At 56.0% G+C, this 20,518-nt stretch overlaps 7 protein-coding genes across 7 annotated transcripts; 2 read left to right on the top strand and 5 right to left on the bottom strand.

Annotated features, from left to right (window-relative positions):
• Positions 1-1,173: 1,173 nt before the first annotated feature.
• B0H18DRAFT_681518 (uncharacterized protein) lies at positions 1,174-3,027 on the top strand. Its single transcript, XM_048039139.1, has 14 exons — positions 1,174-1,353; positions 1,409-1,421; positions 1,479-1,533; positions 1,587-1,637; positions 1,696-1,928; positions 1,990-2,040; positions 2,100-2,162; positions 2,217-2,276; positions 2,334-2,421; positions 2,472-2,515; positions 2,566-2,588; positions 2,648-2,668; positions 2,730-2,857; positions 2,918-3,027. Exons 1-14 carry the CDS (start codon positions 1,310-1,312, stop codon positions 2,944-2,946), a joined length of 903 nt encoding a protein of 300 aa, XP_047888719.1. The 5' UTR covers positions 1,174-1,309; the 3' UTR covers positions 2,947-3,027.
• Positions 3,028-3,228: 201 nt separating this feature from the next.
• B0H18DRAFT_681575 (Eisosome component PIL1-domain-containing protein) lies at positions 3,229-6,720 on the bottom strand. The gene is made up of 6 exons (XM_048039140.1): positions 6,324-6,720; positions 6,187-6,268; positions 5,757-6,137; positions 5,676-5,708; positions 4,603-5,626; positions 3,229-4,551 (listed from the first exon to the last, which is right to left on the bottom strand). Exons 1-6 carry the CDS (start codon positions 6,440-6,442, stop codon positions 3,491-3,493), a joined length of 2,700 nt encoding a protein of 899 aa, XP_047888720.1. The 5' UTR covers positions 6,443-6,720; the 3' UTR covers positions 3,229-3,490.
• A 102-nt stretch (positions 6,721-6,822) lies between these two features.
• On the bottom strand, positions 6,823-8,924 carry B0H18DRAFT_681893 (uncharacterized protein). The gene is made up of 14 exons (XM_048039144.1): positions 8,744-8,924; positions 8,675-8,687; positions 8,559-8,613; positions 8,453-8,503; positions 8,165-8,394; positions 8,060-8,104; positions 7,937-7,999; positions 7,825-7,884; positions 7,670-7,757; positions 7,580-7,623; positions 7,502-7,524; positions 7,419-7,439; positions 7,121-7,361; positions 6,823-7,062 (listed from the first exon to the last, which is right to left on the bottom strand). The coding sequence occupies exons 1-13, from the start codon at positions 8,779-8,781 to the stop codon at positions 7,127-7,129; spliced, it is 966 nt and encodes a 321-aa protein (XP_047888721.1). The 5' UTR covers positions 8,782-8,924; the 3' UTR covers positions 6,823-7,062; positions 7,121-7,126.
• On the bottom strand, positions 8,925-9,329 carry B0H18DRAFT_681892 (uncharacterized protein). Its single transcript, XM_048039143.1, has one exon. The coding sequence runs from the start codon at positions 9,278-9,280 to the stop codon at positions 9,068-9,070; it is 213 nt and encodes a 70-aa protein (XP_047888722.1). The 5' UTR covers positions 9,281-9,329; the 3' UTR covers positions 8,925-9,067.
• Positions 9,330-13,670: 4,341 nt separating this feature from the next.
• On the bottom strand, positions 13,671-14,798 carry B0H18DRAFT_958073 (uncharacterized protein; the record flags this gene model as incomplete). Its single annotated transcript, XM_048042655.1, has 3 exons — positions 13,671-14,441; positions 14,486-14,535; positions 14,648-14,798. 3 exons carry the CDS (start codon positions 14,796-14,798, stop codon positions 13,671-13,673), a joined length of 972 nt encoding a protein of 323 aa, XP_047888723.1.
• Positions 14,799-15,733: 935 nt separating this feature from the next.
• On the top strand, positions 15,734-17,091 carry B0H18DRAFT_1086901 (RNase P subunit p30-domain-containing protein; the record flags this gene model as incomplete). Its single annotated transcript, XM_048032111.1, has 5 exons — positions 15,734-15,902; positions 15,952-16,124; positions 16,180-16,586; positions 16,640-16,719; positions 16,772-17,091. 5 exons carry the CDS (start codon positions 15,734-15,736, stop codon positions 17,089-17,091), a joined length of 1,149 nt encoding a protein of 382 aa, XP_047888724.1.
• Positions 17,092-17,190: 99 nt separating this feature from the next.
• Positions 17,191-20,364, bottom strand: B0H18DRAFT_681704 (nucleoporin protein Ndc1-Nup). The gene is made up of 8 exons (XM_048039142.1): positions 19,849-20,364; positions 19,180-19,369; positions 18,997-19,129; positions 18,632-18,943; positions 18,307-18,577; positions 17,794-18,252; positions 17,488-17,742; positions 17,191-17,432 (listed from the first exon to the last, which is right to left on the bottom strand). The coding sequence occupies exons 1-8, from the start codon at positions 20,189-20,191 to the stop codon at positions 17,320-17,322; spliced, it is 2,076 nt and encodes a 691-aa protein (XP_047888725.1). The 5' UTR covers positions 20,192-20,364; the 3' UTR covers positions 17,191-17,319.
• Positions 20,365-20,518: the final 154 nt, after the last annotated feature.

The following is a 20,518-nucleotide window of genomic DNA, read 5'->3' on the forward strand; positions in this document are numbered from 1 at the left end:
GTGACCAGTAAGCTCGAGCCTTACGTTCCTGTCACTAGTACTTACTCCTGTGCTCGTTTGCGGGCGCCTCAATAACCTACTAGACTCCGCGTGCTGCCAAGAGAAGACTTAATACACACGATATGTGTCGTCTTCAGTGATTTTTGAGCTGTTGATATAGGCGATTCCTCCCGTCAATGCCTGATGTGCTCTCACTGCCTGCAGCCTCATATTGAAGCCACACTACACCTCGGACGGTAACACAATGCAGTTCATGCTGCAAATCTTGGGGTCGGTACGACATCGTTAAGCTTCTCACGCATGTCTGAATTGACCTTGCAGTGCACGTTGCCCAGTGAGGAGATTGTCGCGTAACGTGAGATTTGCGTGATACACAACCACGATACCGAGACTGTGTCGACGTCCTAGCCAGAATGCTGCGCATTGAACGCAGAACTCGATGCGGACAATTGCCTTGGTATTGCTCAAACTTGCATCTCAAACTAACGGTGTTTGCCGTGGAATGCATCAGGCACGTAGTGTGTTCTGTCCCCAACACCTATGTACGATACTGATGGGCCGTGAACCTGTCTTACACAGCCCTCGACGATCTGAGCGCTCGGGCCATCATTTGCTCTATGTAGATCTGCCCTGCTTTCAAATGCTTCCGCCTCGGTCCAGTAAGGAACGCAGAGTCCGTCATGAACACCGCATCATTTTGCATCCGTCGGTGCTGATTCGATACTTTGCGCTACGTCGATCTAGGAGGCTACTTTGAGGGTTTGTCGTCGTGCGCAACGCGTTGCAATCGTTGGTTTGATTTATATGTGAGCACCGGCAAGTCCCAAGTTGATTGACCGTACTTGGCACATGCAGCCTGATGCAGCCTGATAGCGTCATTGAAAGTTGAACAATCGCTGATTAGCTTCGCATTACAGGATGCATCCCGGTCGACTCAATCGCGACTGATGCGATGAAGCAATCATCGCCCTCAAGTTGAGGTTGCTTGATGCCCTGGGAGAGCAGCTGCGCACTCATGAGATTGTGACCAATCCATGCAGTCCGCTGCGCTAATGCCCACGCCGATCTCCTCGCATGCTCCTATCCGAGTCTACAGATCCGTTTGATCGCGTTTCATAACGTACTAAGTAGGTCGAGACGCCGGGCTATGACCAATTGCATCGGCCGGTCCACAAATCTTAGGTCAAGTCGACCACACAGCTTCTCGGGTACCTTGTTGATGGCGGCGCGTGGAGTGCGATAAGTTGAACGCTACTGCGAAGCAACCTCGCTCGCGTTGCGTACGCAAGCCTATTTCTCGTCCTCCCGGATGGCATCCAGCGTATTGCCCGCTGCTCACTCCCTTGACGGCCTGTGCGTTTCCCTCAATTTTCCTCGGAAGCAACTACTAACTGCCTTGTATCTCTAGCGCTGGACCGCCTGTATGTGTACAGAAAAGCTTGCTCTAGGGACCAGGTTCTGACCCATTCGGTCTCAAGCTGGTTGGATATTTCTTCAGCTGGGCACTTCTCGGCGTACTTAATGTTCAGATTTGTGAGTACTACTTCAAACGATTGTCCCGAACTTGTCGTTTGAATATCAAATAGATCTGTATTATGTCAAGTTTCAAAAGGATCATACTTTCTTGCAGGTCCTAGGTAAGACGCGTTGCCCTTGGGTCAGGCCTGAGGTCCTCGCTGAACACACTGCCGACAGTCTACGCCATTCTTGCCTTAGAATGGATTCAGACAATACTGCTCACCGTCGACGCATTTGATTCCTTTGTTTACCACTATGGCGATCCGGCCGCATTGACAAGCACAAATCGCCCCGGATGGTTCTCGCTCCCCCTTCTTTGTGGGCTGGTTTCGACGCCGGTGCAATGCTACTTTGCGTGGCGGATCTGGAAGCTGTTCAGGACTGTCATTCTTTGCGGCATTCTCGTGTTCGTAAGTCAGGCTCAACTCGACTGACGCCGACTGAATCGAGATTTACGGTGGACCGCTCTAGTTTTCCATAGTCCAGCTTATTTTTGGTATCATCACCGTAACAGGTGTCCAGGCCAGTGCATTCCATCTGTATCACCGGGTGTGCCAGGGCTGAGGTCAGACACTCATCAGCTCAGAGATGTGTCTACTACCAGTGAGATAGGATTGTCGAGAACGGCACTGGCAGTCGACTGCGTGAGTTCGGTTGGCATCCGGTTGCGTAGCATACTCATCACTACCCGACTGCAGATCTTTTTGGGCGGAAGTGCCCTCGTTGACGCTATCATTGCCGTGGCAATGACCATCTTGGTCAGTTCATTGTTGGCGTTCGTTACGTCGATTGCTGGCTGATCCTCAGATCTACAGCTGTTGAGACTCAAGAATGGCATGCTGAAGACGGATATGATGATCAACAAGGTCATCCGTTTCGGTGTCGAAAGCGGCATTCTCACGGGTAGCATCGTTACACTGTTAGTGCGGGATGTAACTAACGCCAAAACACAGCCAGCGTCGCAATAATCGGCCTCGTGTTGGCGATGGGATGTCCGGTGTGTCATATTCGTGCACATCTAATCACGATGGCTTATGGTCTTTGTAGGGAAAGCTGTACTACGAGCCTGTGTAAGTCCCCAGAGCAGCGTCTCTTAACAATCACTTATTATGTCTGGTCTCTTGTGCAGCATATACATCCTGAGCAAGTTGTGAGTACTCCAGTGCCTCAATGAGCGTGAGTGTGTTGTGAGTCACTGACGCGGTGAGCAGGTACGCCAACACGTTCATCACCAACCTTCTCAACCGTACCATGGACCGCACGAATTCCGGCAGCGCGATCCGCAATACCAGCTGGGCCCGGGATACAATGCAAATAGACGTCGAGATGGCTGGCAATGGTGCGTGCCCGGTTCGCGCTCCCGTGTGGTAGTTCTCTGATGATCTGATGATAACCACAGGTATCCCTCCGGGCAAGACTGCTCGTTGACATCAGCCGTGTTCTCGTCATCCTCAACTGACATGCGCATCATTGACAGTCATATCTTTTGTCGGGTACGACGGCGAGTGCTGCACAATGGTGTCGGCCCCGTTGAACGACTTGGACATATGGTGTGCACGATGATTGTTACGACATATTTATTCGCTTGACATGCCTGCGCCGGGACCGGCAGCAAGCAAGGACTCCTTCATCAGTCATATACAGAGGTCGCTCGTTGCTCGAGTGGATTTCGTGGTTCTTGTTGTGATGCCCTATTTAATCGTCGCGCATGTACTTACCATACAATGTGGATTGTGTAATGATTGTAGCTGGGCGTAATGATGCACAGCCAGCTGCTGTCCCCGGCCGCTAAGCAGAAGTTGTGGCCACGGAGAGCCGATCTTCAATTTCGGCATGTGCAGACTCTCAACTGGGGAGTCCGACAACGGCTCCAGTGATGGGGACATAAATAATTTGTGGACCGAATGAAACACCGGCCCAGTCGAGCAGCAGCCGATACACTGCTAAAAAGAACACTTGTTATGCTTCTGCGCTACCGCAGACTCATTCTCCCATCTTCGAGATTGGTCGCGAACTTCCCATGTTCATACCCTCCAGACTCACGTCCCTCCGGCCCAGTATACGCCGAGATGTAATCATAATCGTCGTCACTCCCCGCGACTTCTTGACCACCACGCGACGATCGATCCCCAAAAGCCTGCGCCGCAGACGTCGAACGGAAGCGTCCACTCCCATCCCCAGCATCGAGCGAGTCACGGCTGGAGAGGGGTGCCGAGGGCACGCGCGGTATAGACTGCCTGACGGCACCGGGCGCAGTGTTTCCTGACGGCGACGAGGGCAGCGGTCGCTTCTTCACCATCAGCGGGCCTGTGTCCACATTTGGCGCATCGGAACCGGGCACTGCGGGTATACTAGGGCTACGAGCCTGCCTCCTGAAGGCAGCCGCGGAAATCTTGCCTGATGCGGACGCTGCGGGCAGCGAGTAGAACGACCCTGGGGCAGTCGGCGTGGGGAGCGGCGAAGAGAGCGGCGAGGCGTACTCCGACTGGGGCGTCGACCTGTATGCTGTCATGTTGGTGTTTACGGAGAATGACGAGGGAGAGGGCGATGGACGTTGAAGAGCAATGGCGGGTACGGCTGTCGGAGGCCCGTCGCCGCTCACTCGGGATCGAGACGACACTGGGGACGCGGGCTCCCGATCCTCAGCAGACGACTGTGCGAGCGAGCTCGTTGGCGATGCAAGCGAGCGATCCCGTTCGCGTGTGTATCCGCTAAACTGCGAGCCACCTCCCGTGCTGACGCGTGGGCTGCCGGGAGGCGGAATGGCGGCGTCCATCGGAGGTCGAGGGGAGACAGTGCGGCGAGCAAACGGTGCCTGAGGCGGAATAAGCGGAGAGGGCGTCCGTTGGCTCGGCTCCGGGATGGTACTTGTCAGAGCGGAGCTTGACATGAGCGCGTCGATCTCCCGCGAGACCTCCCGCGCTGCGTCGGCGTCTTGGGTTCGCTGATCAACGGGTGGTGCCGGCACTTGTGCAGACGGCGGAGACAGAACGTAAGAGGCCGGTGCCTGGGTATTGCTTGTTGGAGGTACTGCTGCAGTCTCCAGATCAGAGCCTGTAGATGTTGTAGATGGTACTCGCATACCTGCATTTGATGACAATCGCTCGGACTGCTCAAAGCTCCGACGCCCGTCACCCTGGGCCGTCTGCTCCGCCACCTGGCTGGAACTCAGCACGTCGTCCGCAAAGCCACCCGAGGGCTCAAACTTGACCTTCCTGTCCTCCCTGCTCCGCCGTTCAGGCGACGTCTCCGCCTCGTCCTCCGGAGACATGTACGCCAGCTGCACGTCGTCCTCGCCGGCATGCCCCACAACAGACGTGTACATTGGCGGCGGCGACGAGTGCGACGTGTGCCTACTCTCCTGGGTGCCCCCCTTCTCACCGCCATTCGCGCCCGACTTGGGGTTGAATTTGTCCTCAAGTGCCTGGGCGATGCTCGACGAGAAGTCGTCTTGGGGCCGCTGGACGTCGAGTGATGGCGGGCGTTCGTTCGCGTGGGACGACGCGTACACCCGCGAGTCGCGTGGGGGGCGCGGGCCGCCGAGCGCGGGGACGGTGGAGAAGCGCGAGACCCGCGCACCCGTGAGGCGGTCGCGATCCTCAGGCGAACGCATCGAGCTCATACGCGGCGAGTACGGCTCCTGCGGGAGGGCCCCGAATTCCCCGGTGTCTGCGGGGGGCGGCATGGGAGCGGCGATGTCAACATACGAGAGCGACTGGTTGCTGGGGGCCATGAACGGGCTGGAGGGCGCGAGCGAGAGAGCGCCATACCCGCCGGCGAGGGGTGAGCGCGGCATTTGGCCGTTGGTGGACGCTGTGTCGGAGAGGCTGGCGTCGCCAGTGGGAGCGGGCATGACTACAGAGGTGCGCCGGCTGGTGTCGCCCGCTTGAGAAGTGGGCGCAAATCCATATTGTGTTGGTGGGAGGGATGCTATGTCCGAGTTGTCGTATGGATCGGCAGAACGAACGAGGCCGCCGAGATTAGGCTCTTGGGAGAAGCTAACAGTCGAGAGCGCACGACGCGCATCGGTAACGAGGTTCTCCGTGTTACTGTAGCCGTTGTAGTATGCTCGAGGGAGTCCAGGCTCCGTCCTGTCAAGAGGTATTTCCTGAGGGAGATGAGATGCGGAGGAGCTCAAACATGAACACAGGACATACTGCAATAACCAATCTACCGTGATCGGCAATGATCTTTGAAGAGCGTCAGAATACGTCTATCGGCACTGAGACACTACGCACGATGCCCTTCTCGCAGCATTCCACGAGCCCTCCGAACTTGTAACCCAGCCACGCCTTCGACGTGGACCGCTTGTAATCGCTGAGACTGGCCTCCTCTGCCATGATGTCCGTGTCCATAATCCGGATCTCTTCTCGCAACTTGTTGAGGTGATCCATTTGTGTCTGCAGGTTCTTGCTGTCCGGGCCCATCTTGCTGAGCTTCTTCTCGGCGGATTCGGCTTCAGCGGCGAGAGACTTGCGTCGGCGTCGAAGCTCGTCCAGGCGTTCCTCTCGCGTGCGCACTGACTTCATTTGTTCACGTACAGAACCGTGGTGATTTGCGAAGACTTGCAGCGCATCGGAGAAGTGCAAATAGAGTGCACAAGACGCGGAGAGCGTGTCCTTCGCGCTCCTCAATACGACGACCTGCCACGACGAGTTGTAGACTCACCCCTAAGTCGTCGCCTTCACCCATTCCCCATGCCTTCAGCGCCTCCGACGCTCTCGCAATATCAGCGCTCAGCCTCTGCAGTCTGTGAGCGGTTTCCCTACATTAACGACCGTCGGGAATCGCTGTAGGTAACATACGAGTTGAGCACAGCTTTCTCAGCTGTGATCAGTTCCTGTAACGCACGGAGGTCCTTGTTTCCTCCGAGCACAGGCAGCGTCGAGTTGTGCGCGATCTTCTTTGCTGCCGTCCGGAACATGCTGGATACGTAGATTTGGGTGTACTGGTAGTCAATTAGCAGCCGTGGCGATTGGATGGTACTGTGGTCTGATAATTGGTCGTTTGCGACAAGCTTTCAGAGGTGTGCACAGTCGTGCGAGCGGCTGCGGGTTGTGCTTGCTGAAGTGTAGTCTTCCGTTAAAACTTGTCCTATTGATATACCATACCTAGAGGCGGTGCTGGGAGAGTGGGTGTGTGGCGGAGAAGAGGAGAGTCCCTCCGAGTCAGTCAGGAGACCGGCTGCTCCAAGAGATAGCGTTACAGTCATAAGCGCCTTCATATTTCCGCTCACTCGGCCGACTCGGAGTCCGCTTGCACTGCTCGGTGTGAAAAATGAAACTTGGTTAAAACGTTGGTTCCGCCTAACTTCATAAACTTCCCAGTTGCCAAGTTGGGGGACAGGGAGTACTCAGCATCCTCAGTGTCGCAGCTGGTAGAGACATAAAGGCATGTATACGTCCAGTAACGGCCCAATATCCAGTCACTGAGGTTACTTCAAGTCATGATCCCGTACGTACGGCGCAAGTACAGTATTGTCGCAGACCTCTCATACATATTACGGATAAGTCGGCTGGGCGACGTGTCATTGAAGGGGAAGTACTGTATATGTAAGTCCGCTCGTATCCAGAGGATGCATCCAGCGAGTCTTGGCACGCACCATTCGTCAAACAGAAGGCTTGTCCAGCACGAAGCCTCCAAGTTTTTGAATGGGATACACCACCGATCTATCGCCGCCGAGTTCCCCGCTGACACTGCCGCTTTCTTGGGCACCCTCCGCGTCGGGGGCCGCAGGAGTGAGTGCTAGACTGATGTGGCCGAGGGTCGAGCTTCCATTCGGATGGTGGACGCCATTCAAGAAGGCGCGGTTGAGAAGATTTGTGACAAAGGTGTTCGAATACCTGCGAAACAATGGAGTCTTAGATCATTGCTTGACAAGCAAGTGCACGGGGACTTGCAGTTTGGCAAGGCTGTGGATACTGTATTTCTCGCCGGTAAATATCGCTCAGTTCCAACTATACGCGGTGATATCCACACTTACGCCGGCTCATAATAGAGGGTTCCCTGGGACGTGAGATATGAGTCCGATGACCACAGTACGCTCATAGGAAGGACATACCGGAAACGCCAGAGCCAGGATTATCGCAAATATTGCGAAGCTCGCTGCAACAGCCGTCAATACATCCTATCACACACAATAGAGCCGTACCTGTCAAAGTGCCCGTCTCGACTACCAAGCGAATGATCTTATTGACCACCATGTCCGTCTTTCGTATACCCGTCTTCCTCTTGACCATCTACTAGGTCGGAAGCCCGTCTAGGAGTCAGATAACTGTCGATGAGCACGGCGCATAGGTGGCCTACCAATATTGTCATTGTCACGGCAATCGTGATGTCCACTAATGAACCACCTGCAAGCCAGATCTGCGACATGCTCAGCATCACTGTAGGCTAGCAAAGGACGAGGCTGGCTCACGATGATGACAGTGAGGACGGAGCTGTCTGAGAACACGTCTGCCGTAGACGCTAAGTTCTTCAGCTTCAAAGCCAGCGGAGTTAACTTCACAACTAGGACACCGGACGAGCCTAATCAACCAACCTGCACTCCGGTCACAATTCCGCATATGCCCTGCAGCAACGAGAGCTGCAACACAGGTGAGTCCAGGCCTGCAGGTGTACACATACATTAGCGCAGTACACTTACCGTGACGATCACGCCAACCAAGACGCGAATCTTAGACAACAGATATATCCGCCACGCGAAGAACCACTGCACCACCATCGACACCATCGCGCACATAACGGGCAGACAGAACCACCCGTTATAGATCTTGGTCAACGCCTCGAAGTCCCCGTATTGGTATACGAAGATCTCGAAGGACCCTGCGGTGAGTAGCCCGGTTTGGATCCATTCAAATATGAGGACACCGTAGACTGAATGCTGACCGGTGTCAGCACGGGCAGGCTCGGTCAGCGCATAGCGTAGACGTACCGAGGCATTGCAGGAAAATTGGATCACGAGGAAAGGTGACGTGGTATAAATCTGCGTAAGACGGGATTCAGCTGCATGTGTGCGCAGACGCCGTTGTTCTACTCACAGACTTGAACGTTGAGGACTCCAAGGAGTGACCAATTAAAGAAATATCCGAGGAGCTGCATGATGGGCGAGTCTCGACGTGCAGTCCTTCACATCAAGCCCGTCGAACGCTCTCACCTCAGGCCCAGCGCTGGATGTTGTCGTCACTGATCAGTGAAGTTGCAAAGGGACAAGTGTGATACATACAGCAAACGCACGGTACGGTCGCTCATCGAGACTGACATGGTAGCGAGTCAACTCCAAAAGTTATCTCGAACGAGCCCCACGCGGGCTCATGTTATAGTCACGGATGGCAGATGGTGGCGGTGGACATTGCCAAGCAGCTTGAGGAATCATTGTTGACATTGCGTCCTGACCACCTTGCGTCGAGGGTACGACCGCAGTATGTGGAGCTGGGAGGGCCAGGGTGGTCGGATCAGATTCGGTGGTTCAGACAAGAACTGCTTGATACACTAGAGCTATTCAAACTTCAAGTCAGAGTTCATCAATTGTCATGAATAGACAGCACATTCAATATCGGAGCCAGAACCTGAATATGAATAGTGAGCCTGTCTGTCGGCCTGAATGGACCTGGGGTGGAGTGAGCGGTTCTGTAGTGTGGGCATCAGCGGGAGTAATAACAGTGGTCGACTCACCGGATTCATCTAATAGCAACTTGAACAGGCGATTGCAGATGATCCTCACCTCAGTGGCTACCGTGGAATAAGAGGTAGACGGGCGCATACACGTGTATCATACGGGGGACAAACTGTCGTGCACAGGATGAACAAACCTACTCCAGAGACAGCGAAGTGAGGAGAACCTCCTGTACAAGCATCAGTTAGGGTTCAGGGAAGCTGGATGGATGCAGTGTATTCAATTAGAAGCGGGCTACATGAGTCGGGAGTGGGAGGCTCCGTTTATTGCATCACCTATTCAGTCCGCCCTGACTGGCTTCGTGACTCCCGGTGCGAACTATACCGTGCGCTGCGGAGGATACTTTTAGGTTTCTTCGTCGTCTGGGGCAAAGTCGTAGGGGCTGTCAACACTGCCCATAATCATGGGGTTGTTCCGGAGTGACGGGTGTGGCGCAGGCGCGTCCGGGAGGAAACGATAAAGTCGGGTGTGCTCTAAACCCTCTTCATTGCTGAGGAGCGATCACGACGTTGGCACATTGGTGCCGCAGTCCCCGGGTCCGCCTTCAACTGCCCAAGTGATCCAGTGCCGGTGGAGGGTCAGGATGGTCGCAATTCTGCCGACCCCGGAGCGCGATTTCCCCGAGTCGGCGGCCCGGGAGAGCGTTACGAGCTGGCCACTTCCTATTTGTCTCGATGGGCGTTCGTCGACCGACCACGTTAGGCAACGTCCTTGCCTTTCCGGTATCCCTTTGACTACGACCGTAACCGCTAAATCCGGGTCGACGGGGAGGCGGAGGATCGGAAGGCAGGGCGGTGGTGGTTTTGGGATGTACCTGCCAGTGAGGACCTGTGGGGTCCATGGATGATATGATCTTTTCGGGGTAACTGGATGCGTTTCCGTAAGGATTTACGGACGTTTGATTGACTCTAATCGGCTTCAGGCGGAGCCTGAATATGGTTAAGAGCCTTCCTCCAGATCCGTAACGCACGTTTAGAAGTATTCTGCACCTGCTAATGTGGCTTCCCTTGCGTACTGGTATGCCGCGCACTACGAAGAGAGGGAGGCTATGTGCGCAATGATACAAGGACCTGTGAATACTTATACAGTCACTTCGAGCCATCGAGGACTTCGCCAACTGTCGCGTAGAGCATGGACGCACGTCACAATCACTGCATGTAAGTGCTGTGCCTATATAATTATTCATCGCACGAGGAATGACCGGTACTCGACTGACAACGATTGAATCAGAGTGATGTCATTTTGAAGTCTTCAAGTTGTCGCCGCTGCCTCTGCACAGGTCAACCAGTGCACAGACTCTAACGTCCGTGTGTGCATGTGAGGCCTCGATGGCTCACGAGAGGTCTGCCGAGGTGCCCGTCGAGCAGCGCGAATCTCGCGCGCGTACAGAGGGGCGATTCCCGTCTTTGAACGGGGAACGTCGTCGATCGGACTGGAAAGGCGCGAGGAGGAGAGGGCGTCGCAGTCAGCGGGCAAGCCCAGTGACTGCGGTGGAGGTCGACGTGTCCCTAAAGGGAGCCTACGGCGACCGTCGGAGGCATCAGCGAGAAACAGAGAAGATCAAATGTGCCTCTATATACGAGCCCGGGGGTGGCGAAGCCAGCCGTGGACCGTGGAGGACGCAAGAGAGAGAGAAGAACGGAGACGAATGTGCAGATGAAAGACCTGGTATACATCGATTCGAAGTACGGTACCGTTACGTGCGAGCAGGAATATAGCTTACGTAATCTACCAGGCGGCTACTCTACGATGCATGAAGGTCCAGCTCCCCTTATACGCCTCCCGGAAGGCCTCCGCCAGGCCCCGCTCCGAGCTCTAGCACCGTAAGCATTACTCAAGGTTTTGAGCGCCTGTTGCATGACCTGTGGCGGGAATCCGCGGGATCGATGGTAGGGGTGAAAGCTCTGCTTAGCTGTTTTTGAGCTGTTTGCACTCTGCCAGGCACCGGGCTAGGAGGTATCCCGAGCTCGACCTGCACCCTTACCTGCCCGGATGCACATCGGCCAGCGAGGGTATGGGTTCCGCGCGCGTGAAGGCAGGTCCGCGGGCCCACAGGCAAGTGGGAGAGTATGAGCCCGGGCAAGCAGGTACGCGGGCAGGTAGGCGATCGCGTGGGTGACGGGTGAGGTAGGCGGCCGGCCAAGCGGATGGATGGGAGCACGGGCGAGAGCGGTATCTGAGAGGGGCCGCGGGCAAGAGGGCATGCGAGCGTGTGGGCGGGCAAGCGGTAGGCGAGAGCGCCAGGGCGAGCGGGCGAGAAGGCAAGTGGGTGAGAAGGCCAGGCCATCGAACGAGTGGGCGAGCAGGCAGGCAGGCGAGCTGAGTAGCCAGAGAGCAAGGGCGAACGGGTGGGCAGGTGGTAGCGGCCGTACAGGTGAGAGTGGCCACGCAGGTGAGGGCGGACGGGCGGTTACGAGCTACCAAGAGCGCTGATATATTCGAGCAAGGTCAATGTGGTGCTCTTCGTGTATCATCAAGGTATTTCAGAGCTACTCACACTTCGTGTTGTACATACTTAACGGAAGCTAACTACACGTTCAGTCTTGGTAGTGTTATGCCACAAGTTGGTACTGCTCGGCGTAGATATCGTGAGGTCAGGCCTTTGTAGGCCCTCACTCGGCTTGCTAGCTACCCAAAAGATGAGCCATTTGTAATGATCACTCGATATAACTCACTAAATCAGACAATTTTCGATTGATATTCTGACACACATACGAGAAAACGAGCCTAGTACAGTACGAACCATCCGCCATGACCACCCAGCAACGCCGGAAAAGGTAATCCGGCAAATGCCGACACACAGTGAAGCCTCCTAGAACCGACTCTAAATGTCCCATCAAGCAGGGGGGTCCCAACCCCCTTGCTTGATCGTCGTGGTTAGAGCAGCGTTCTCGACGTTTCAGAGCTAGACATTTGCGCGCCTGCGGCAAAATATATTTCCCGTCATCTCGATCTTAACGCCACTGCCGGCACCACGGCCGCCTTCCTATTGTAGTTGTCGGACTTCAGGATATTCATGCTCAACCTGTTTACGGCGGGTCTCACGGGCGCTTCTTCACGCTCATTTGAGGTTTAAGGCCATCAAACCGCGTCCAAATCCTTACGGAAACGCATCCACTAAGGGGGGAGGTGGCATGTGTGCATAGACGCGGACGCTCAAAGTACCTGTTGGGCTTCGAATAAGTACATATTGTAGACCAAGAAGCATCATCCGGCAAGTCTTTACGCACATCAGTGATCAGTACTTCAGCGATGACGTCAGTAAAAATAACGCACAACGAAACATACACTCGGCAAGGCATTCAGGCGGGACAATGGGGGTATCCTCCTTTCGAAGCGCGAGTCAAGCATGTAAGCCGTGTCATCTGCGCGGGAAGGTGAGCGCATAAGCGAAGTTCTCCTTTTTGACCGGTATGTAACCCAACATCACATGAGGGTTCTGGTTTGCCTGCAGAAGCTTGTCCATGGAGGACCATTAGGCAGTCTACGCCCACAGAGAAGTCCTGTGTTCGACTCTAGAGTGGGTACCCAGCCGAAAGACAGTGTTGAAGGGAATCAAACCATTCGTCCGGCGTGATCGAGAGCGCCATGGTCGATCGCGAAGGCCACGCCGCGACAGTCCGGACAGCGAGGCTGACATGGTTCGAGTTCAAGCTAGGGCGAAATCCGGGGGCTGGTGTATCCTGCGTGGTCAGCCTCGCTCGTATAAGAAGCCTGCTTGCTTGCCTAGAGCCGTTGTCGCACTTCTCTTCCTCTCCACCATCCCGGACCCCCGCCCACGGCCGGCCAGGTAGCCCCACCATTTGGCGAAGAGCTGTCGCGGTTGTTCCACGACGCACGCAGGTGGCTGCTCTTGGTAGGCGATCCAGGCAACGCCATCGCCTACAGAAATACCGTTGTGACGGGACGTCGGCTTACTTGGGTTGCACGGTCTTGTCTGCTGTGTGGTGTTGTGCCTTACTGTAGGGTAGCGTAGTTCTCCGGGGCAGGGGTTGTGCTCGACGTTGTCGTATGGACCGTCCGGGCGCGCATCTCATCGTGATCTTGGAGTCCGGTACCTCCTTTGCCCAGGCGGGGAGGGAAGCTAAGACGCGCCCAATCTCGCAGTAGACAGCACACGCCGTCAGTCTCATGCGCAATTCCAAGGCCTTCAAGAGCCTCCCATCACGCACCTGAGGAAGACAACGCATCGGTATTATCATCGCGGGACCTATCAGCTCATAACGGTGCACATGACTCACCTTGTTGATGCAAATCCGCGTATACGTTCCGAATAGCAGACGCACAGAAATAATGCTGACGGACTAGCAATACATGGTAGCAGACGCATAAGTAGTACATGGGTGGTTTATGCGCCTGTAGATGTAAGTGATACATAAAGCGAATAGCACGAAAGCATACCACGGAGAGACACGGTCCAGCCGCTTCTTTCAACTAGTCTTTTCCAATCCAAAAACACGACCACCGTCGATGTTCATCACCAGCCGCCTCCATGCCATCCTGGAGCAGCGATGCGATCGAATGCCACATCGCCCTTCACCCAACGGCCACTACGGCCCTCTCCAAACGGCCCTGCACTCGCTGCGACACCGAGACAGACCACGTCCCCCGCCTTCTCGCGTTTCGACGACGGTTCCGTGTGACGATCTGCCTTCTTGTATTTCGTCGGGTCGCCGATGCACACGACGCCCCAGCCGTCGTCCAACCCATGCTCATCCGGGCTGTCGATTACATAGACTGCATCGCGGTACGAGCGGCGGTCTCCCGCCTTGCGCGGCCCCTGCACGGGCTGCGCGATCACCTCGTCGTGGCTCTGGGAGCTCGCGGTGGTCGGGCGCCTCTCGGGTATGGTGGGCAGCACCTGCGAGAAGGGGAGCTTCTTGTCCGCGGCTGGCGTCTCGAGGAGGGGACTGTCGTCCTCTGCCTCGGAGTCGGGCTCTAGTCTCGCGGCGGAGGGGAAGACGAGCTCCGGTGGGACGCCGTCCCCGAGTTTGCGCGTCAGCCGCTGCATCTTCGCGCGGCGGATCGCTGCTTCGGACGGGATGGCGAAGCTCGGGGCGGTCGGCGAGTCGGGGACGCTGGCCTCCGTGTCGCAGTCACTGTAGGTGGATCGCCTCCTCTCGCTGTGGCCGGATCGGCTGGGCGGCGAAAGCTTCAGGAGCGGCGGGCGATGCAGCGGATCGTACGGTGTCCGCCATGCTTGCTCGCCCCGGGTCGAAGAGGACGTAGTGGGATTTATGGTGGACATCTGGGAGCGGGAAGAGTCGGCTGTGCTTGGCCGAGACGACTGACGTGCATCGTGCCCCCGAGCAGCGTGTGGCGAGGACTTGATTCGCCTATGCCTGAGCGGCGCAGAGTGTGGTTGCTCATCGGATGTCCGCGGTTGAGGCTCGATATGCAAGGTCGCTAACCCAGTTAATAGGTTACGAGGCCACGGAGGACTTGTGCGCTCACCAGAAGAACTGGCCCAATCCAGCACATGCGGTGTGCTCCCGAGCACCTGGCCCAGTTTCTTGCTGGATCGCATCAGCTGTGTTCGCTGCTTTGACGACAGGTTATTGGATGTAGGCGGAGGAGGCGGAAAGCGGACGACAGCTTGAGACATTGTGATTAATTAGGTACAGGTGATAGGGTAACGTTAGAGTAGGACGTGAGCAGCGTCCCTTTGCGGTTGCTGGACAGTGGGAGGACCTCTGGGGTCTGTCGAGCAGCTTGACGACGCTGTCGCTATCATATACACAGCTAGACCCTGGGGACAAAAAGACGCATACGGAAGTTCGGATCCGGGGTGAGGCGACACCTACAGCTTCCGTCGCGATCGACATGGTACGGCACAGTCCGCGAGGCAATGGTGTGACAAAAGCATGAGAACCAAGCGGCGCTCAAGAATGGAGAGGATGTGCCAACGTTGGAGGCTTTTTGTGCATGTAGGACGTATACGTACGAGCGTCCAGCCTGGCATGTTTAGCGCCGCTTCTTCGACAGCGAAACAATAAGCCGGGTCGGCCCTCAGCGTCTTGGATCTGGCTTGGTACAGTGCCAATTGCAATTCAGAGTAAACGAGTATCAGAAACACCGTACATATCATCGAAGTGACGGGCTTACGAGACAATGGCGGAGAGCAAGAGCTATTGCCTGTGTCCAGGGTGGCTCGTGTTACATAGGTCATTCCGAGTCGGTCAACTATTGCTGTGACCCAAATCCTCCCAGTTCTATGCGGATAAGCACAGTGAGCACTTCGCACTGAATGTGTAGCTAGGAAATGTACTCACGAAATCAAGCATCCCGGGCCATCGTGTTGTATGCCAGTGAGGAGGAGGACGTGAACGTCGTGAAGCCACTTAGCCAGTACACTGATGTCAAACTTTGTTACCTGTAAGTATGTACTTACTTACGAATGAATCGATATTTGCTTATTTAAAGGTAGAATATTGATTATTTCAACTTGAACGCTCCGTTGTTGATTCATTGGTGCACCCCATCCGCGCAGGCTGTCCGAGCATTGATTTCTCGCGCAACTCTGCTAAACACAATTCAGCCATGTTCATTGATCTGAATGTGCCAGCCCCTCAATTCTCCTCGCAACCGCAACAAGGCCAGTCGCAGTCGAAGAAGGGGAAGGGGAAACAACCCGCAGTTCCAGCGACGGTGACCTTCGCGGCAGGGCAAATATCCGCCCTTGAGAACCGTATTGATCTACTGGTTCATTGTCAGTACTACGTATCTCTCCGGAAGAGTGTCTAATGGGTCGTGGGCAGTAGGATACACCGTCTTGGCTTTGAACCAGACAATACAGACGAAACTCGATCCGAAGAGTCATGTCAATGTCCTGGATCCGTTGCTCTCCCAGCTGAGGAAGCGGTCTGGCCTGGTGCTGCTCAAGCGACTCACAATTGTGCTTGATGAGGAGAGCGAGAAGGGCTTTGGGCTGGTCTGTTCATACGCCAACCTTTGGTTGCCGTCTGTCTGACTCTGTACGCATCCAGACGACCCAGAACACGCCCCTCGTAACCTCCTACGACATTCTCTCTCTCCTGCCGACAACTCAAGGCAGCCTCTCTCTCGCCTGTCTCACGCACACCCTCCCGTCGCCCCTTACCACGCACGTCATCGCCCTTCCGCTCTCCCTCCCGCGCCTCCCATTCCGTCTCAAGCACACGCTCATTCGCACAGCGCTCAAGAACGGCGCAGTCTTCGAGCTATCGTATGGAGGTGCCCTCGGCGCGGAAGCGGATGTTGGCAGCGGGCTGGGCGAGGGCGGGGCAGGCGCGAAGAGGAACTGGTGGGCCAACGCGCGCGAGGTGGTTAGGGTGACAAAGGGAAAGGGTGTGCTCGTCAGCGGGGGCGTTGTGAACGATGCAGATCTGCGCGGCGCGAGGGACGTTTCCAATCTGTGAGTCGAGTTCTTCCCGCTGCAGGGCTGAGAGCATAGCTGACGGGCACCAGCATGACTGTCGTGGGGTTGACCCCAGATGCTGCCCACCATGCGGCGACAAAGATACCTCAGTCGCTCATTTTGCGCGCACGTACGTATACCGAACCATACCCACAGCTGTCCCCTCCTAACAGACCGAACAGAGACGCGTCGGACGTATCGTGCGGTCCTCTCCGAGCCTAAAATTGTGATCCCGAACGTCCCACCTACACAGTCAAGCACAAGCATGGGCGAGCCCCAACCTGCGCAGGCGACCGACTCGACAGAAGTAGTGGCAGTCACCGGTACACTCCCTGCGATCGCTCCGCCGGAGCAGAGCGCAGAAGCAGCCGCGAAGAACGAAAATGGCAAGAGACCCCGCGACGAGGGCGCTCCTGCGACAAAAACCACTCCCACAGGAAACACCGATGACGCCGGTGGGAGGAAGCGGAAAAAGAAGAAGAGTAAGAATGCCGGGGCGTGACGAAGACTCGGTTCTCGTCGTAAGTTAGCATCATGTACCTCTCAAAACACTACAGCAATCATGAAACTGTCTGCTATCATTTGTCCTGGCGTCCACGACAGCATATCTCCTGCCCCTGCCCAATAATGATCTATACAACGATCTCCAACGAAGGTTTGATTACACAGTGGTCCTTGTCCCAGTGAGAGAGCACGACCGATTACTAGTCTACCGATTGACGATTCATGTTCATGCGTAGTCCACATAACCCTGTAGCTTCTGTGCAATTCGTGGCGGGAACTTGAACGCAGCAAGCTTGTCACCGAACGTCCTCGCGATCTGACCGACACCGCTCTTGACAGCTGCGAGGCAACAATCAGCAATCACGGCTTGGGTGCCTTCGAACGGATGACCCACCATCACCGACCTCGCCCAACACCTCACCCGCTCTAGCGACCTCTGTCGCGAGACGCTCCTTCTGCGCGAGCTCTTTCACAGGCAGCTGTTGAATGTCTTCTTCTGTGAGGGGAACGTGCAGCTTGTTGACCTCGGCCTGGTACTCCTCGATGGCGCTGAGGAAAGACAGCAGTGCCTCGAGGATCTTCGGAATGTCTCGCTGGACGACGCCATACCGGTCTTCGGTCAACGATGCACAGACGAGATGGCACAGCACTAGTCAACCCCGAGTCAGCACAGGCCCGCCACGACAGAACGCATACTCACCACTGATGACAAGGGCATCCAGCCTCCTGTTCGGCAAGGACATCTCCACCTTACGGTTCACCCGCTCCCTCGTCCACCAATGGCCCACGTCCCCCGCGAGCGCGAGCACCGGCTGCGGCGCACGGCTCTTCACGACGGCGCCCAAGCCCTCCTGCCACCTGCCCCGCGTCTCCTCAAGCAGGCCGACGACACGCTCCTCGCTCTTCTGCACGGCCTCAACTGCGCGCTCCGCGGACGGGCTCGCGTGCATGACGGAGCGGAAGAGCTCGGGGATGTGTGAAGCGGCGTCGTCCGCGGTCGTCGCGACGGCGGTGGAGAGCGGGCCGTCGGACGCGAGCGTGTCGAGCGCGGCGCGCAGCGGGGAGGTGGGCGAGCCTTTGAGGATGGGTGCGCGGATGAGCTGGGTCGCCTTGGCGGGGAGTGGTGTGGCGGGCTTGGGTGGCGCAGGCGCCGCTGCTGCTGAAGATGGGACGGATCAGTGTCACGGTGAGTAAAGAGAGAGTGGCGCCTTACCTGCAGGCGCCGCCTCTCCTTTCCGCAAGAAGAGTTGGTAGTCCTTTCCAAGCGTCAGGAGCGATTCGCGGCAGAGGCACGTCCACAAATTCGGGTTGTATTTCTGATCCGCGAATAATGCCGAGCGGCGTGCACCCGCAGCCGGTGAGTCCTCACTGGCAAAGTGGTTCAATTCTGCGTAGGCAAACTGCTTGAAGAAGCCGTCTGTGGAGGTGATGCCCGAGACGAGCGTAAGCGCCGGGTCCGCCGTGGCCTGCGCCACGGTGACAGTCTGTCGTAGGTCAGTAAGAGAAGCCTCAAGCGAAAGGAAAGATGGTCGACATACCTCGTCCAACGGGCTCTCTGCAAACTCCCAACATGCAGCGGTGGTCACGCCGACGAAGAATGTCCGCCACACGAGTGACCAGTTGCGGACGAGTAGCGTGATTGTCCACGGCCCTCTCAGGAAGTGCGCAGTGAAAGGCCGGATAAACTGGGAAGCGTATGGCAGAGCATAGACGAGAGGCAATGCTATCGATCGCACAAGCCCGAAGAGGACGGTGTATCCGATGGTCGAGAGGCCGACGAACAGCCCGATGGTGATGAGCGTGGTTACTACTCTTGCGAGGCGGAACGGGTACTTCTCTGGCGCGTCTGACTGCGGAGTGACCTGAGCAATGGAAGTAGAATAAGCAGATATGGAGACCATACCTCTGCGGGGATCTGTGTCCAACGGACGGCAAATCGATCCAGCAGTACCGTGCGCAAGAGGTACGTGAACGCTAACGTGATCTGGGAGAACAACATATAGAGGACGCGTCCGTTCACATAAAATGGGTGTTTTCTAGCTGACCAGTGAGCTGTTGCACTGACAATCCCTTCTGTGGCACGTACCGTGACTTCACAAACAATGAGAATCGTGGGTGGCCACTCGGGGTCGGTTCGTAAAAGTTCGCAAGAAGCATGTGCATGGCGACGAGCGATACTCCGGAGACGAGATACGTTGCCAGAGCGTATGTTGTACTCCGCTTCGTGAGAGCAGCACTGAGCATTTTGGATGGAGATGAGGCTGGTGTTGATGTTGCTGAGAAATGATGAGTTTGGCATATACTGACTTGGACGAGCAAGAAGAGATACGTTCTTGTTGGCCGCCACCTCTAGAATGCCACCAATCATGATACGAAGCCCATACACAAGCACAATCAGGAAGTATGGAAGTGCGGGCGTTGCTGTCCAGCTCACTACTCTTTACCCCGGCTGAAGCCTGCGTGCCACACGGGGTCACCAAAGCTTCAAGACGTGTAATGCAAGGCTGGGGAGCATCCTGAAGGCTTGACAGTAATGCACACAACCATAGACAGCCCCAGTGTGCTTTGCACCGGCGCACGGAGTACCAAGATGACGCCTCGCTGAAGTCGGGCCACGCAACATCCGGGATTGGGGCGTCGGGACACCAAGACAAATCCCGAATGTGCATGACCCCCCTCATGGTGGAAGAAAAGCGCGAGGAAACGATCCTCCCCTCCCGCCACATGAGCCACACGAAAACAAATTCAGGCTCACCTGTGAGAAACCTATTCCGAACGACCAAAGCCGGCACCACCCCCAATAGCCAGATAAAAGCGGCTTGCGTCAACGTCAACGGTGATATACAGTCGACCAGCGATCCCCAGAGTCCTAGATGCGCGAAACCGCCTTGGCTCCAATTTGACCAGACGTTGGCGAGGGCCCAAGAGTACAATAGAGAGGGTGCAAGAATGTTGTACAGCAAGCGGTGCCGTAGCACGCCTTTTACAAGTGGTTCGTAAGTCTGCGTTGCTGGGGGTACTGCCGGAGCGGATCGTGTTGAGAGGGTAGAAGTAATGGCACGCATGGGCGTGGACGGTCTTGCAGCGCCATTCGACATGCTGTGCGTTCGTCGTGCAAATCGCCGTCAAGCCTTTCCGAATAGCAGTAGGGAGCCTGTTCTCCGTGGATATATGATGGTTGACGAGGACGAGCTGGACAGAGTCGAAGGTCTCAAGATCTCAAGATCTCACCGTTTGCCACACCGCGCGTGTATGTTCGAAGGCACGTGATCGCTACAGCCTGTACACGTATGTACTGCGAGCCTCCCCTTCTAATTCTGCATCAGTTCCAGGAGGCTACATACATTGCACTGGTGCGTACGATGGTATACATAACATGGGATCCACATTGCATTATTGACTGTGCAGCTAAGAGTACGGTTCAA

The sequence above is a fragment of the Fomitopsis serialis genome (genome assembly GCF_022376445.1).
Source record: "Fomitopsis serialis strain Sig1Antser10 chromosome Unknown B0H18scaffold_93, whole genome shotgun sequence".
NCBI classification, from domain to species: domain Eukaryota; kingdom Fungi; phylum Basidiomycota; class Agaricomycetes; order Polyporales; family Fomitopsidaceae; genus Fomitopsis; species Fomitopsis serialis.